The sequence below is a fragment of the Pezoporus occidentalis genome, unplaced genomic scaffold, assembly GCF_034315485.1.
Source record: "Pezoporus occidentalis ecotype Australia unplaced genomic scaffold, CSIRO_AGI_Poc_V1 ctg498, whole genome shotgun sequence".
Taxonomy (NCBI): Eukaryota; Metazoa; Chordata; class Aves; order Psittaciformes; family Psittacidae; genus Pezoporus; species Pezoporus occidentalis.
The window spans coordinates 17,697-35,318 of record NW_026915833.1 but is presented as its reverse complement, the minus strand read 5'-3'; the positions used below and the strand labels follow the sequence as shown (position 1 = coordinate 35,318).

The 17,622-nt window shown below is 62.7% G+C and overlaps 2 protein-coding genes across 2 annotated transcripts; one reads left to right on the top strand and one right to left on the bottom strand.

Annotated features, from left to right (window-relative positions):
• Window positions 1-1,098: 1,098 nt before the first annotated feature.
• KCNJ9 (potassium inwardly rectifying channel subfamily J member 9) lies at window positions 1,099-5,797 on the bottom strand. Its single transcript, XM_062636799.1, has 3 exons — window positions 5,737-5,797; window positions 4,436-5,283; window positions 1,099-1,481 (listed from the first exon to the last, which is right to left on the bottom strand). The coding sequence occupies exons 2-3, from the start codon at window positions 5,271-5,273 to the stop codon at window positions 1,147-1,149; spliced, it is 1,173 nt and encodes a 390-aa protein (XP_062492783.1). The 5' UTR covers window positions 5,274-5,283; window positions 5,737-5,797; the 3' UTR covers window positions 1,099-1,146.
• A 1,672-nt stretch (window positions 5,798-7,469) lies between these two features.
• KCNJ10 (potassium inwardly rectifying channel subfamily J member 10) lies at window positions 7,470-16,176 on the top strand. The gene is made up of 2 exons (XM_062636790.1): window positions 7,470-7,620; window positions 15,034-16,176. The coding sequence occupies exon 2, from the start codon at window positions 15,034-15,036 to the stop codon at window positions 16,174-16,176; it is 1,143 nt and encodes a 380-aa protein (XP_062492774.1). The 5' UTR covers window positions 7,470-7,620.
• Window positions 16,177-17,622: the final 1,446 nt, after the last annotated feature.

Here is a 17,622-nt window from a genome sequence, read left to right as displayed (position 1 = left end):
GGAGCGCTGGGATGGGACTGGGAGCGCTGGGATCCGGCACTGGGAGCACTGGGATCCGGCACTGGGAGCACTGGGAGCGCTGGGATCCGGCACTGGGAGCGCTGGGATGGGACTGGGAGCGCTGGGATCCGGCAGTGGGAGCACTGGGAGCGCTGGGAGCGCTGGGAGCGCTGGGATGGGACTGGGAGCGCTGGGATGGGACTGGGAGCGCTGGGATCCGGCACTGGGAGCACTGGGATGGGACTGGGAGCGCTGGGATCCGGCAGTGGGAGCACTGGGAGCGCTGGGAGCGCTGGGAGCGCTGGGATGGGACTGGGAGCGCTGGGATGGGACTGGGAGCGCTGGGATCCGGCACTGGGAGCACTGGGATGGGACTGGGAGCGCTGGGATCCCGTCCCGGGCACTGGGAGCACGGCTCCTGCCCCCCCTCCTCGCGCAGCTGCTGCCCGTGGGCGGGAGGAATGCGGCAGCCGAGGGGGGCACCTGAGGACACGGGGAGGGGCCGTGACCCCCCCTGACCCAGCGCCGACCCCCCCCCGGGGGCCCCCTTAACACCCCCCCCCCCCGACCCCAACCCTGACCCCCTCGACACCCCCCCCCCAGCTGGGGGGGCACCAACCCCTTCACATCCCCGTGTCCTCGCTGTCATGGGGGTCTCGGTGCCCCCCCCACCTTGGTGTTCCCACATCCTCACCCCCCCCATTGGGGGTCCCCCACGACCCCACCCCCCCGCAGGCGTCCCCAATATCCGAAGCACCCCCTCAAGGGGGGGGGGGGGGGACACCAACCCGACGTTGCATGGAGCACCCCGAATGGGGGTTGTGTGTGGGGAGGGGGGGGTACAACCAATGCCCCCCCCCAGTTCACACCCCAAGAGCATCACAGTCAAGGTGTGTGGGGCGGGGGGGTACAACCAATGCCCCCCCCCCAGTTCACACCCCAAGAGCATCACAGTCAAGGGGCGTGGGGGGGGGGGTACAACCTATGCCCCCCCCCAATTCACACGCCAAGATCATCACAGTCAAGGTGTGTGTTTGGGGGGGGTACAACCTTGGGGATGCCCCCATTCACACCCAACACACCTCAGCATGGGGAGCAGGGGGGGGTGCGCGTTTATTCCATGGGCAATGGGGCGCCAGCGCCCCTTCACCGCGCCTCGGGGCCGCCCACGGTGCCGTTGCTCTCGCAAGGGGGGTCCGGGTCCCCGTTCCCCCCCACGGCCGCCGCCGCCGCCGCCGCTGCCTCCTCCAAGGGCTGGTCCAGGCGGCTCGGGATGGACCAGTAGAGCTGGGCCTGACGGCGAGCGGCCGCCGCAGCCAACTGCCGGGCGCTGCAGGCCGGGGTGGGCACGGCCACGGTGTGATGGAAGCCCCCGTAGTCCACCTCGTAGAAGCCCTCCTCGAGGCTGAGCAGGGGCGTGAAGCGGTGCCCCCAGAGCACCTCGTCCGCCAGGTAGGAGCTGCGAGCCTGGCACGTCATCCCTGCGCCGGGGAGGCAGTGGGCATCGTCGTGCGGGAGGAGCCGCCCGGAGAGGGTGCCCCATGGGTGATGGAGAGAGGGTGGGGGGGACCACGATAGGGAAGGATGTGGGGTATGGGTGATGGAGACAGTGAGGGGGGACCACAATAGGGAAGGATGTGGGGTATGGGTGATGGAGACAGTGAGGGGGGACCACGATAGGGAAGGATGTGGGGTATGGGTGATGGAGACAGTGTGTGGGTACCACAACAGTGAGGGATGTGGGGTACGGGTGTCCCATGGGCGATGGAGACAGGGTGGGGGGACCACAATAGGGAAGGATGTGGGGTATGGGTGCCCCATGGGTGATGGAGACAGGGTGGGGGGACCACAATAGGGAAGGATGTGGAGTGTGGGTGATGAAGACAGTGAGGGGGTACCATGACAGTGAAGGATGTGGGGTATGGGTGCTCCATGGGTGATGGAGACAGTGCAGGGGTACCACAATAGGGAAGGATGTACCCCATAGGTGATGGACACAGTGAGTGGGTACCACAATAGGGAAGGATGTGGGGTATGGGTGCCCCATGGGTGATGGAGACAGGGTGGGGGGACCACAATAGGGAAGGATGTGGGGTATGGGTGATGGAGACAGGGGGGGGTACCATGGTACGGAAGGATGTACCCCATGGGTGATGGAGACGGGGGGGGTACCACAATAGGGAAGGATGTGGGGTATGGGTGCCCCATGGGTGATGGAGAGAGGGTGGGGGGACCATGGTACGGAAGGATGTACCCCATGGGTGATGGAGACGGGGGGGGTACCACAATAGGGAAGGATGTGGGGTATGGGTGCCCCATGGGTGATGGAGACAGGGTGGGGGGACCACAATAGGGAAGGATGTGGGGTATGGGTGATGGAGACGGGGGGGGGGTACCATGGTACGGAAGGATGTACCCCATGGGTGATGGACACAGTGAGTGGGTACCACAATAGGGAAGGATGTGGGGTATGGGTGCCCCATGGGTGATGGAGAGAGGGCGAGGGTACCACAACAGTGAAGGATGTGGGGTATGGGTGCCCCATGGGTGATGGAGACAGTGCAGGAGTACCACAATAGTGAAGGATGTACCCCATGGGTGATGGACACAGTGAGTGGGTACCACAATACTGAAGGATGTACCCCATGGGTGATGGACACAGTGAGTGGGTACCACAATACTGAAGGATGTACCCCATGGGTGATGGAGACAGTGTGTGGGTACTACAACAGTGAAGGATGTGGGGTATGGGTGATGGAGACAGTGTGTGGGTACCACAACAGTGAGGGATGTGGGGTATGGGTGCCCCATGGGTGATGGAGACAGGGCAGGGGTACCACGATAGGGAAGGATGTGGGGTATGGGTGATGGAGACAGGGTGGGGGTACCACGATAGGGAAGGATGTGGGGTATGGGTGCCCCATGGGTGATGGAGACGGGATGGGGGTACCATGATAGGGAAGGATGTGGGGTATGGGTGATGGAGACAGTGTGTGGGTACCACAACAGTGAGGGATGTGGGGTACGGGTGCCCCATGGGTGATGGAGACGGGGGGGGGGGGGGGTACCACAATAGGGAAGGATGTGGGGTATGGGTGATGAAGACAGTGAGGGGGTACCATGATAGTGAAGGATGTGGGGTATGGGTGATGGAGACAGGGCAGGTGTACCACGATAGGGAAGGATGTGGGGTATGGGTGCCCCAGGGGTGATGGAGACAGTGAGTGGGTACCACAATACTGAAGGATGTACCCCATGGGTGATGGAGACAGAGTGTGGGTACCACAATAGGGAAGGATGTGTTGTATGGTTGATGGAGACAGGGTGGGGGTACCACGATAGGGAAGGATTTGGGGTATGGGTACCCCATGGGTGATGGAGACAGTGTGTGGGTACCACAACAGTGCAGGATGTGGGGTGTGGGTACCCCATGGGTGATGGACACTGTGCATGGGCACCCCACGGGGTGAAGGATATGGGGTGTGGGTACTCCATGGGTGATGGACACAGTGTGTGGGTACCCCAGGGGGTGAAGGATGTGGGGCATGGGTACCCCATGGGTGAAAAAGAACACAGTGCATGGGGAACCCCATGGGTGAAGGATGTGGTGTATGGAGCACACCAACAGGTGAAGAACATGGGTGAAGGGCACAGCGCATGGGGCACCCCATGGGGGAAGGACACAGTACCTGGAGCACCCCATGGGGGAAGGACATGGTGCATGGGGTACCCTAACGGGTGAAGGATGTGGAGCACGGGGCACCCCACTGTGCTGCATGAGCACGCGGAGGTGATGTCCCCATGGAGATGAGGTGGCCCCACCAGGATGAGGCATTCCCATGGAGGTGTCCTCATGGAGGTGAGATGGTCCCACAGAGCTATCCCCACGCGGATTACGTGTCCCTATGGAGGTGAGGTGGCCCCATGGAGATCCCCCTATGGAGATGAAGTTGTCCCCTACAAGGATGAGGTATCCCCACGGAGGTTACCTGCCCGCATGAGGTGTCCCTATGGATCTGGGGTGTCCCAATGGAAGTGAGATAACCCCCCAGAGATGAGCTATCCCCATGAGCTGAGGCGTCTGCCCCAGGGTGAGGTGTTCCCATGGCCGTGCCCCCCCAGCGATGAGGTGTCCCCACGAGGATGGGTGATGGTGCCCAAATGGAGGTGAGATGGTCCCACAGAGCTATCCCCACGCGGATTACGTGCCCCTATGGAGGTGAGGTGGCCCCATGGAGATGAAGTTGCCCCCTACAAGGATGAGGCATCCCCACGGAGGTTACCTGCCCCCATGAGGCGTCCCAATGGAAGTGAGATAACCCCCCATGAGCCCCAGGATGAGGTGCCACCACGAGGACGGGTGGCGTTGCCCACATGGAGGTGAGACACCCGTGGTCCCCACCGGGATGAGATGCATCCCCAAACCCTCCGTTACCTGTAGCCTCCACCATGCCCTCGAGGATGACGACGATCTCGAAGTCGTCCTTCTCCAGCTGGTGCCGCGAGACGTCCCAGAAGGGGCTCCTCTCGTCGATCTCGTGGCTGATGATGAGGGGCGACACGAGGAAGAGCCGGTCGTCGCCCGTCTCGAAGCCCACGCTCAGGTCGGTCTGGTCCAAGGGGATGAACTCGCCCTCCTGCGTCTGCTTGGACTTGATGAGCTTGGCGCGGATGGAGGCCTCCACGATGTGCGAGTCCCGCAGGTCCCCCACGCGGAACATGAGGCAGAGGCGGTCGTCCCGCAGCGAGACCACGGCGTGCGAGGAGAACACCAAGGTCTCGGCGCGCTTGTTGGGCTGCGAGATCTTCACGAACATGCAACCCACCATGAAGGCGTTGACCATGGAGCCCAGGATGGCCTGGAGCAGCAGCAGCACGATGCCTTCGGGACACTGGTCCGTGATGACGCGGTGCCCGTAGCCGATGGTGGTCTCGGTCTCGATGGAGAAGAGGAAGGCGGAGACGAAGCCGTTGAGGTTGTTGACGCACGGCGTCCACGCGTGGTCCTCCAGGTGCTCCAGGTCGCCGCGGCAGTAGGCGATGAACCACCAGATGAGGCCGAAGAAGAGCCAGGTGACGGCGTAGGCCAGGATGAAGACGAGGAGGCTGAAGCGCCACTTGAGGTCCACCAAGGTGGTGAAGATGTCGGTGAGGTACCGGTAGGTCTCGCGCACGTTCCCGTGCTGCACGTTGCACTTGCCGTCCTTCTCCACGTAGCGCTGCCGCCGCCGGCGCCGGGGGGGAGCCGGGGGGGGCCGCGAGCCCCTCGCCATGGGTCAGCGCCTGGGGGGGGGCAACCGAGACCCATGGAGGCGGCTCTACAACACACGCGTGCAATGGGGGCCCACCGGAGAGCGGCCACAAGACCCCCCCCCACAACCCGACACGCCAAGCGCCGTGCCCACACGCGTGTGCATCCGTGGGGCGCAGATGGCGTGTGCCGGGGCCCACGCGTGTGCACTCGTGTCCAGCGACCCACACGCGTGCCCGCACCCGCAGCACCGCTTGCACACGCGTGTGACCACCGCCCCCCCCCCCCCCATATGATCTACATGTGTGTGTGCGTGTGGGGGTGCCCCCCCCCCCCCCCATCCATCCCCATCCCCATTCCATCCCCCCCCCCTCCCCATTGCCACCGCGGGGGGGGGGGGGGGTTCAGCGCCCGAAATGGGGGGCACAGAAAGGGGGGCTCACCCCATAGCAACCCCCCTCCCCCCCCCCCAGCCCCACACTCACCGGTCACCCCTCGGCCGCCGCTTCGCTGCGCGCATCCTGGGGGGGGTGGGGGGGGGTTCGGTACCGGGTGGGTGCCGGTGGTGGAGGGGCCCCCCCCCGAGCCGTTAAAACGCCCCCCAACGGTAACGAGCACCCCCCGACGTTAACAAACGCCCCCCAATGGGAACGCCCCCACCCCCCCTCCCCCCCCCCCCCCGCCGCCGTTGCCGGGGAACCGGGAGCGCGCGGATAAAAATACCGCCCCGCGGCCGCCCCGCCCCCCCCCGCCGCCCCGCCCCCCCCCCCCCCCCGGGGTGAGTTCACCCCAGTGGGACAGCGGGACCCACACCGGCCCTGACCCCCATCACCGCTCCTGACCCCCATCACCGGCCCTGACCCCCATCACCGGCCCTGACCCCCCCAACAGCGACCCTGACCCCCATCACCGGCCCTGACCCCCCCAACAGCGACCCTGACCCCCATCACCGGCCCTGACCCCCATCACCGCTCCTGACCCCCAACACCGCTCCTGACCCCCAACACCGGCCCTGACCCCCAACACCGAGCCTGACCCCCATCACCGCTCCTGACCCCCAACACGGCTCCTGACCCCCATCACCGGCCCTGACCCCCAACACCAGCCCTGACCCCCCCAACAGCGACCCTGACCCCCATCACCGGCCCTGACCCCCAACACCGGCCCTGACCCCCATCACCGCTCCTGACCCCCAACACGGCTCCTGACCCCCCCATCACCGGTCCTGACCCCCATTACCACCCCTGAACCCCAACACCGGCCCTGACCCCCAACACCGCTCCTGACCCCCAACACCAGCTCCTGACCCCCAACACCAGCTCCTGACCCCCAACACCGCTCCTGACCCCCAACACCGGTCCTGACCCCCATCACCGGCCCTGACCCCCAACACCGGCTCTGACCCCCAACACCGCTCCTGACCCCCAACACCAGCCCTGACCCCCAACACCGCTCCTGACCCCCAACACCGGCCCTGATCCCCAACACTGCTCCTGACCCCCAACACCGCTCCTGACCCCCAACACTGGCCCTGACCCCCAACACCGACCCTGACCCTCATCATTGGCCCTGACCCCCCCATCACCAGCCCTGACCCCTCAACACCAGCCCTGACCCCCAACACCGACCCTGACCCCCATCATTGGCCCTGACCCCCTCATCACCAGAGCTGATCCCCCCCATCACTGGCACTGACCCCCCCAACACTGGTCCTGACTGCCCCCAATCACCGGCCCTGAGCCCCATCATTGCCCCTGACCCCCCATCCCCCATCCTGACCCCCCCCCCATCACCTGCCCTGACCCCCATCACCGCCACTGATCCCCCCAATCCCTGTCCCTGACCCCCCCCATCACCTGCCCTGACCCCCCCAACACCGCTCCTGACCCCCATCACCGCCACTGACCCCCCCATCACCTGCCCTGACCCCCATCACTCCCCACAGCTCCGTGCTCAGCAGCCACCCCCCATAGGTGCTCAGCCCCAGCCCCCTCCATGTCCCATCCCGTTCCCCCCCCCCCCCCCCCCGGGGCTCACAAAGGCGCTTTGTGACCGGCCCGGGAACAGCGGGGGCCTTGTGTGGGGCCACGGACCCACGGACCGACCCCCCCCCCCCCCGGTGCTGCCGGTGCCGGTGGGTGCGGGCGGCTCCCCCCCCCCCGTTTCCCCTCCGGTAACGTGACCGGCTCCTTTCCACCCCATTAACCCCCGGCCCGCCCCCGGCAGCTCCTCCCCGACCCCCCCCGCCGCCGGTGCCCGCCCGGGGGGGCCCCGTCCCGCCGCCGGCCCCGCCGAGCCATAAAACCCATGGGGGGAGGCGGCGGCTGAGCGCGGCCGGACCCCGGAGCCTGGGGCCGTCCCCGAGCAAGGTAAAGGGGGAAGGGGGGGTTTGGGGTGGGGGGGGTTTGGGGGTCCCCCCCCCCAGGGCATCCCCGACCCGCTGGTCCCGGTCCCATCACCCCTGGCCCCGTCACCCTGCAGCCCATGGTCCCTATAGGGGCTGCGTCGCCGACCCCACATCCCAGGGTCCCAGCCCCTCCGCGTCCCATGGGCCTTACCCCGTACGCACCCCCAATGCCGCTGCCCCACAGCCCCGCGGCCCCACAGCCCCTCAGCCCCTCTCTATCCCCTGGCCCTGTATCCCCGTATCCCCATTCTGCACATCCCCAAGGCCTGTATCCCCATAGCACCGTGCCCTGTATCCCCATGTCCTTATGGCCCTGTGTCTGTGTGTCGTGTATCTCCGTATCCCCATGTCCCATATCCCCATGTTCTCATGTCCTGCATCCCTATGTCCCCATATCCCCATGTCTCATACCCCCATATCCCCATGCCTTGTATCCCCATACCCCCATATCCCCATGTCCCCGTATCCCCATGTCCCATATCCCCGTGCCTTGTATCCCCATACCCCCATATCCCCATGTCCTATATCCTGTATCCCCATGTCCCCGTATCCCCATGTCCCCATATCCCCATGTCCCATACCCCCATATCCCCGTGCCTTGTATCCCCATACCCCCGTATCCCCATGTCCCCATATCCCCATGTCCTATATCCCTATGTCCCCATATCCCCATGTCTCATACCCCCATATCCCCATGCCCTGTATCCCCATGTCCCCATGTCCCGTATCCCCATGTCCCTGTGTCTGTGCGTCACCTACCTCCGTATCCCCATGTCCTGTATCCCATGTCCCATATCCCCATGTCCTGTACCTCCATATCCCCATGTCCCCATATCCCCATGTCCCCGTATCCCCATGTCCCTGTGTCTGTGTGTCACCTACCTCCGTATCCCCATGTCCTGTACCCCATGTCCCATATCTCCATGTCCTGTACCTCTGTATCCCCATGTCCCGTATCCCCATGTCCCATATCCCCATGTCCTGTACCTCCGTATCCCCATGTCCCATATCCCCATGTCCTGTACCTCCGTATCCCCATGTCCCATATCCCCATGTCCTGTACCTCCGTATCCCCATGTCCCGTATCCCCATATCTCCCTATCCCGTATCCCCATATCTCCCTATCCCATATCCCTGCAGATGGGGGTCACAGCCCCCTCTGGCCGTGCCCACCCAACCCTGCAGGGGCCACCCAGCCCTTGGGATGTCCCCACATTCCAGCGTGAGGCCTGAGGCCCCGGGGAGGGACCCTGGTGCTGGGGGGGGGGTGGTGTTCATCCCCCTTTGGGCTGGAGGGTCCCATGGGATGGGATGTGGGTTACCCACGTTACCCCTATGTGGGTTATCCTGGATGTGGGTTACCCACGTTACCTCTATGTGGGTTATCCTGGATGTGGTTGTCCGGGTGTGGGTTATCCTGGTTTGGGTTATCCCAGCTATAGGTTACCCAGGTTATGGGGTATCCCTGGTGTGGGTTATCCTGGATGTGGGTTACCCACATTACCCCTATGTGGGTTATCCTGGATGTGGTTGTCCGGGTGTGGGTTATCCTGGTTTGGGTTATCCCAGCCATAGGTTACCCAGGTTATGGGGGATCCCTGGTGTGGGTTATCCTGGATGTGGGTTATCCCAGTGTGGGTTATCCGAGCTATAGGTTACCCAGGTTATGGGGCATCCCTGGTGTGGGTTATCCTGGTTTGCGCTATCCCAGATATAGGTTACCCCAGACACGGGTTATCCTAGATATGGGTTGTCCCACTGTGGGTTTATTCCAGTGTGGGTTATCCCAGTGTGGGTTATCCCAGTGTGGATTTATCCCAGTGTGGGTTTAACCCAGTGTGGGTAATCCTGATGTGGGTTTAACCTAGTGTGGGTAATCCTGATGTGGGTTATCCCAATGTGGGTTATCCCAGTGTGGGTTTAACCTAGTGTGGGTAATCCTGATGTGGGTTATCCCAATGTGGGTTATCCCAGTGTGGGTTATCCCAATGTGGGTTATCCCAGTGTGGGTTTAACCTAGTGTGGGTAATCCTGATGTGGGTTATCCCAATGTGGGTTATCCCAGCGTGGGTTATCCTGATGTGGGTTTATCCCAATGTGGGTTATCTCAATGTGGGTTTATCCCAGTGTGGGTTATCCCAATGTGGGTTATCCCAGTGTGGGTTATCCTGATGTGGGTTTATCCCAGTGTGGTTTATCCTGATGTGGGTTTATCCCAGTGTGGGTTATCCCAGTGTGGATTATCCCAATGTGGGTTATCCTGATGTGGGTTATCCCGATGTGGGTTATCCCGATGTGGGTTTATCCCAGTGTGGGTTTAACTCAGTGTGGGTTTAACCTAGTGTGGGTTATCCTGATGTGGTTTTATCCCAGTGTGGGTTATCCTGATGTGGGTTTATCCCAGTGTGGGTTATCCCAATGTGGGTTTATCCCAGTGTGGGTTTAACCTAGTGTGGATTATCCTCATATGGGTTTATCCCAGTGTGGATTATCCCAATGTGGGTTATCCTGATGTGGGTTATCCCAATGTGTGTTTATCCCAGTGTGGGTTTAACCTAGTGTGGGATATCCTGATGTGGGTTTATCCCAGTGTGGGTTATCCCAATGTGTGTTTATCCCAGTGTGGGTTTAACTCAGTGTGGGTTATCCTGATGTGGGTTACCCCAGTGTGGGTTACCCCTGCTATGGGTTACCCAGGCTGCGGTTCAACGGGGCCGTGGTTTAACCCAGCTCTGGTTTAGCGGGGCCGGTGCTCAATGGGGCCGCGGTCACCGGTGCTGCTGCCAGGAGCAGCTTCTCCGATGGCTACGAGGGCTGAGCTGTGGGGCCCCCCCCACCCTTATCGGCCCCATCGCAGCGCTGGCGCCGCGGGGTCCCACGGGAGACCCCTGGGGAGACGTCGTCCGTGTCCTGCCCCAGTGATGGGCACCCCCAAATCATCGCTTTGGGGTCACCCGATGCTTTGGGGGGGGGGACGGGGGGACACGACAGACACAAACGGGAACGGGTCCCATCGCCCCCATGGCCAGGGCTGTGGGTGCTGCCCCCCATAGCGTGTCCAGGGGGTCCCGTCTGCAGCCCCATAGCGGTGAGGATGAGGAGGGTGCCGGGGGGGGGGGGGGGGGTGGCAGTGGGGGGCGCGGGCCCTGCATGTTAACCAGGAGCCTCCTCAAAGCTCCTTTGTGCCCCGCCAGCTCCATTGAGGCCTCTTGGCCAGGGCACACAATGGCCCCACTGTCCCCGTCCCCATCCCCCCCCATGCGCTGCCGCCCCACATCCCCCCCCCCCCCCACACACACACAACGGGACCTGCCCCACAGCGGGACCCCCACCCCCCCCCCCAATGTTGTGTCTATGGGGCTCCCATCCCCACTCTCCCCAGTGCCACCAGTGCTCAGCGCCCCACTTTGCCATGGGGCCGGGGCTGGCTGGGAGCCGATGCGGTTGGCACCGCGCAGGCACGGGCACGGTGCCCATGGTGCTGGTGCCAATGGGACGCGGCAAAGGGGGGGGGGGGGATGGAGGAACGGGGACGTGTCCCCAAGGCCCGCATTGGACCCCCCAAGTGGGGCTGGGCCCCCCAACGTCCGCTCTGGTGTCACCGGGGGGGGGGGGACACCGAGGCAGGGCCCCTTGGTTAATGGGTAACCAGAGAGCGGTCACCGGTGACCGGGGCCGGTTGTGGCCGTGCCCGCGGGCACCGTCCCCGCGCCGGGAACAAGCTGCAGCTTGTCACAGCCCGTGTCCAGCACGGGAGCCGGGCCGGGGGCAGCGGGGGTGCGGTGACCCCGACAGGGGGGTTGTGGGGGGCACAGGGAGGGCTGAGGGGGACAATGGGGGGGGTGGGGGTGAAGAAACCCCAAAGGTGGAGGCTGGGGGGTGGAAAAGCTCCAAGGTGGGATGGAGGGAGCTCAAAGAGGGTGCAGGGACCACATAGAGGGTGCAGGACCCAAAGTGGGGTGCAGGGACCCCAAAGAGGGTGCAGGGACCCCAAAGAGGGTGCAGGACCCGAAGTGGGATGCAGGGACCCCAAAGAGGGTGCAGGGACCCCATAGAGGATGCAGGACCCAAAGTGGGATGCAGGGACTCCAAAGACGGTGCAGGGACCCCAAAGAGGGTGCAGGACCCAAAGTGGGATGCAGGGACCTCAAAGAGGGTGCAGGGACCCCATAAAGGGTGCAGGGACCCCATAAAGGGTGCAGGGACCCCAAAGAGGGTGCAGGACCCAAGGTGGGATACAGGGACTTCAAAGGGGATGCAGGACCCAAAGTGGGATGCAGGGACCCCATAGAGGATGCAGGACCTAAGGTGGGATGCACGGACCTCAAAGAGGGTGCAGGGACCCCATAGAGGATGCAGGACCCAAGGTGGGATGCAGGGACCCCATAGAGGATGCAGGACCCGAGGTGGGATGCAGGGACCCCATAGAGGATGCAGGACCCAAAGTGGGATGCAGGGACCTCAAAGAGGATGCAGGACCCAAACTGGAATGCAGGGACCTCATAGAGGATGCAGGACCCAAAGTGGGATGCAGGGACCTCAAAGAGGATGCAGGACCCAAGGTGGGAAGCAGGGACCTCAAAGAGGATGCAGGACCCAAGGTGGGATGCAGGGCCCAAAGTGGGATGCAGGGACCTCGTAGAGGATGCAGGACCCAAACTGGAATGCAGGGACCTCAAAGAGGGTGCAGGGACCCCATAGAGGATGCAGGACCCAAAGTGGGATGCAGGGACCTCAAAGAGGATGCAGGACCCAAAGTGGGATGCAGGGACCCCATAGAGGATGCAGGACCCGAAGTGGGATGCAGGGACCCCAAAGAGGGTGCAGGGACCCCATAGAGGATGCAGGACCCAAAGTGGGATGCAGGGACTCCAAAGACGGTGCAGGGACCCCAAAGAGGGTGCAGGACCCAAAGTGGGATGCAGGGACCTCAAAGAGGGTGCAGGGACCCCATAAAGGGTGCAGGGACCCCATAAAGGGTGCAGGGACCCCAAAGAGGGTGCAGGACCCAAGGTGGGATACAGGGACTTCAAAGGGGATGCAGGACCCAAAGTGGGATGCAGGGACCCCATAGAGGATGCAGGACCTAAGGTGGGATGCACGGACCTCAAAGAGGGTGCAGGGACCCCATAGAGGATGCAGGACCCAAGGTGGGATGCAGGGACCCCATAGAGGATGCAGGACCCGAGGTGGGATGCAGGGACCCCATAGAGGATGCAGGACTTAAGGTGGGAAGCAGGGACCTCAAAGAGGGTGCAGGGACCCCATACAGGATGCAGGGACCTCAAAGAGGGTGCAGGGACCCCAAAGAGGGTGCAGAGCCCCCATAGGGGGTGTCTATTTTGCCCCACAGCAGAGGTCAAAGGGAGCCCAGAGGAGCAGAAGGACTTTGGGGGTGCAGAGCCCCCCCCCCTGGACGTGCCGGTGCCCGTCACTGCCCGGCATGGGCAGCGCTTTGGGGACCGGGCGGCACCGGGCTCACGGTGCCTGTGGGGAGCGGGCACCGCATCCCCGGTGTGCCCCGGGCAGGGCCTGGCGCCAAGCGGGATGTGCCACAACCGGGACGGCGGCCCCGGCCCCCCCTTCCCTTCCCTCCCCGGTGTCCCCACGTCCCCGGTGTCCCCGGCTCGGTGCCGCGGCGGAAACGGTGCGAGGCCAAAGGCTGGCGGGGGCTGAAAGGCGCCTTCTGTGCCCGCGGCCGGGCCGGGGACAACGGGGACGGAAACGCGCCTGGCGCCGCCACCAGCCGTTTGTCACCGCCATTCATCCCCCCCTTCCTCTTCCTCCCGGCCGGGCAGGGCGCCCCGGACCCCCCAAGGGATGGGGCGGGATGAGGGGGAGCTGCCGGGACACGGGAGGAGTCGGGAGCGGGATGCACACACGGATGGATGGGCAGGTGCACGGAGGGATGTGGGGGGCACGGAGGGATGGGGGCTCCGGGGGATGGAGGGTGGACAGGGACACGCACAGGGATGGATCCAGCCGTCCCCTGTCTCTTCTCCGTCTGTCAAGTCTTACCCCATCCATCTTTCCAGCCGTTCCATCTCCCCACCCACCCATTCCTCTTCTCCAGCCATCCTCTATCGTCTCCGTCTGTCTTCTCCGTCCATCTATCCTGCTCCATCGCTTTTTCCATCCCGCTTCCACCCGTCCCTCATTTACTTCATCCGTCCATCCTTCTTCACCCCTCTTCCCAGCTGTTACTTCTCTCCATCCATCCATCCATCCATCCATCCATCCATCCATCCATCCATCCACCCATCTTCGTCATCCACCCATTCCTCTTCTCTATCCATCCTTCTCCATCCGTCTTCTCTATCTTACTCTATTTTCTCCAGCTGTCAAGTTCTCCACCCATCCTTCTCCATCCGTATTCTCCATCCATCTTCCCACCCATTCCTCTTCTCCATCCATCCTCTGCCTTCTCCATGTGTCAGCCTTATCCATCCTTCGCCATCCCTATTCTCCACCCATCTTCCCAGCCATTCCTTCCAGCCATCCTCTGCCTTCTTCATGTGTCAGTCTTATCCATCCTTCTCCATCCCTATTCTCCATCCATCTTCCCATCCATTCCTTCCATCCATTCCTCTCCTTCATCCATCCTCTACCACCTCCATGTATCAGTCTTATCAATCCTCCTACATCCATCCTCTACCTTTTCCATATGTCAGTCTTATCCATCCTTCTCCATCCATCTTCCCAGCCATTCCTTCCATCCATTCACCCATTCCTCTTCTCCATCCATCCTCTACCTTCTCCATGTGTCAGTCTTATCCATCCTTCTCCATCCATCTTCCCAGCCATTCCTTCCATCCATTCACCCATTCCTCTTCTCCATCCATCCTCTACCTCCTCCATGTGTCAGTCTTATCAATCCTTCTCCATCCATCCTCTACCTCCTCCATGTGTCAGTCTTATCAATCCTTCTCCATCCATCCTCTACCTCCTCCATGTATCAGTCTTATCAATCCTTCTCCATTCATCCTCTACCTTCTCCGGGTCAGTCTTACCCACCCTTCTCCTCCACCCATCCTTCTCCATCCCTATTCTCCATCCATCTTCCCAGCCATTCCTTCCATCCATTCACCCATTCCTCTTCTCCATCCATCCTCTACCTCCTCCATGTATCAGTCTTATCAATCCTTCTCCATCCATCCTCTACCTCCTCCATGTGTCAGTCTTCTCCACCCTTCTCCTCCACCCATGCTTCTCCATTCCTCTTCTCCATCCATCTTCCCAGCCATTCCTTCCATCCATTCACCCATTCCTCTTCTCCATCCATCCTCTACCCCCTCGTCAGTCTCACCCCTCCTCCTCCCCCCCTCCTCCGCCACCCATCCCCTGCTCCCTCCTCACCTCCCGTCCCCTCTTGCAGATGACGTCCTCCACCAAGGTGTTCTACAGCCAGACCACGCAGACCGAGAGCCGCCCGCTCATGGGCGCGGGGCTGCGCCGGCGCCGCGTCATGACCAAGGACGGCCGCAGCAACGTGCGCATGGAGCACATCGCCGACAAGCGCTTCCTGTACCTCAAGGACCTGTGGACCACCTTCATCGACATGCAATGGCGCTACAAGCTCCTCCTCTTCTCCGCCACCTTCGCCGGCACCTGGTTCGCCTTCGGCGTCGTGTGGTACCTGGTGGCCGTGGCCCACGGGGACCTGCTGGAGTTCGAGCCGCCGGCCAACCACACGCCGTGCGTGATGCAGGTGCACACGCTCACCGGCGCCTTCCTCTTCTCCCTCGAGTCCCAGACCACCATCGGCTACGGGTTCCGGTACATCAGCGAGGAGTGCCCGTTGGCCATCGTGCTGCTCATCACCCAGCTCGTCCTCACCACCATCATGGAGATCTTCATCACCGGCACCTTCCTGGCCAAGATCGCCCGGCCCAAGAAACGCGCCGAGACCATCCGCTTCAGCCAGAATGCCGTGGTGGCTCAGCACGACGGCAAGACCTGCCTCATGATCCGCGTGGCCAACATGCGCAAGAGCCTCCTCATCGGCTGCCAAGTGACGGGCAAGCTCCTGCAGACCCACCTCACCAAGGAAGGCGAGAGCGTCCACCTCAACCAACTCAACGTGGACTTCCAGGTGGACACGGCCTCGGACAGCCCCTTCCTCATCCTGCCCCTCACCTTCTACCACGTGCTGGACGAGGGCAGCCCCTTGCGGGACGTGGCCCTGCGCCCGGGCGAAGGCGACTTCGAGCTGGTGGTGATCCTCAGCGGCACCGTGGAGTCCACCAGCGCCACGTGCCAGGTCCGCACCTCCTACCTGCCCGAGGAGATCCTTTGGGGCTACGAGTTCACGCCGGCCATCTCGCTCTCGGCCAGCGGCAAGTACGTGGCCGATTTCAGCCTCTTCGACCGCGTGGTGGAGGTGCCGGCGCCGCGCGGTCCCCGCCAGCCCCCCCGCTTCGGAGACCCCGAGAAGGTGAAGCTGGAGGAGTCCTTGCGGGAAGCGGCCGAGCGGGAGCGCGAGGGAGCGGGGCTCAGCGTGCGCATCAGCAACGTCTGAAGCGCGCCCGCGCCGTGGGGCAGGCGTGGTGGTGGTGGTGGTGGTGGGGGGGGGGGTACCGGTACCGGGCATGGAGATGCCACCACCTCCTGCAGGCGTCCCCCGGGCCTGGAGGTGTTGGCATTACCCAGAGGTGCCACCAGTGCCTGGAGGGGTCGCTGGTCCTGGAGGCGTCACCGGGGCCTGGAGGTGACACCAGCATTGGAGATGCCACCAAGCCCTTACGGTGACACCAAGCTCTTCTGGTGCCACCAGCACTGGAGATGCCACCAAGCCCTTACGGTGACACCAAGTTCTTCTGGTGACATCAGCACTAGAGATGCCACCAAGCCCTTATAGTGACACCAAGCTCTTCTGGTGACACCAGCATTGGAGATGTCACCAACCCTAGAGATGCCAGCAGCGTTGGAGATGCCACCAAGCCCTTAGGGTGACACCAAGCTCTTCTGGTGACACCAGCACTGGAGATGCCACCAAGCCCTTACGGTGACACCAAGCTCTTCTGGTGACATCAGCACTAGAGATGCCACTAAGCCCTTACGGTGACACCAGCATTGGAGATGCCACTAAGCCCTTACGGTGACACCAAGCTCTTCTGGTGACACCAGCATTGGAGATGTCACCAACCCTAGAGATGCCAGCAGCGTTGGACATGCCACCAAGCCCTTAGGGTGACACCAAGCTCTTCTGGTGACACCAGCACTGGAGATGCCACCAAGCCCTTACGGTGACACCAAGTTCTTCTGGTGACATCAGCACTAGAGATGCCACTAAGCCCTTACGGTGACACCAAGCTCTTCTGGTGACATCAGCACTAGAGATGCCACTAAGCCCTTATGGTGACACCAGCATTGGAGATGCCACTCAGCCCTTACGGTGACACCAAGCTCTTCTGGTGACATCAGCACTAGAGATGCCACTAAGCCCTTATGGTGACACCAGCATTGGAGATGCCACCAACCCTATAGATGCCAGCAGCGTTGGAGATGCCACCAAGCCCTGACGGTGACACCAAGCTCTTCTGGTGACACCAGCACTGGAAATGCCACCAAACCCTTATGGTGACACCAAGCTCTTCTGGTGCCACCAGCACTGGAGATGCCACCAACCCCTTCTGGTGCCACCAACCTCTTGTGGTGCCACCAACCCTCTGGGTGCCCCCAGCCCTTCCCCTGTTCCCCCCCCAGGCTGCTCCTGTTCCCATCCCCATCCCAGCCTGTCCCTTGCCCCCCCCCCCCCAAGCCCCCAGCCCCATTGCAGGACACGGCCCTGCAGGGAGATGCTGCCCTGGGGGACATGGAGAGGGGGGGGGTCACACCTGGGGGTGTCACCGATAATCGGACACGTGTCCCCCCCCCGCTGCTAACGTAGAGCTCTGCTATTAACGCGCGGCCCCCCGGCCCCATGTACGTGTATAGAGAGAGCCACTAACCGGGGGGGCAGGAA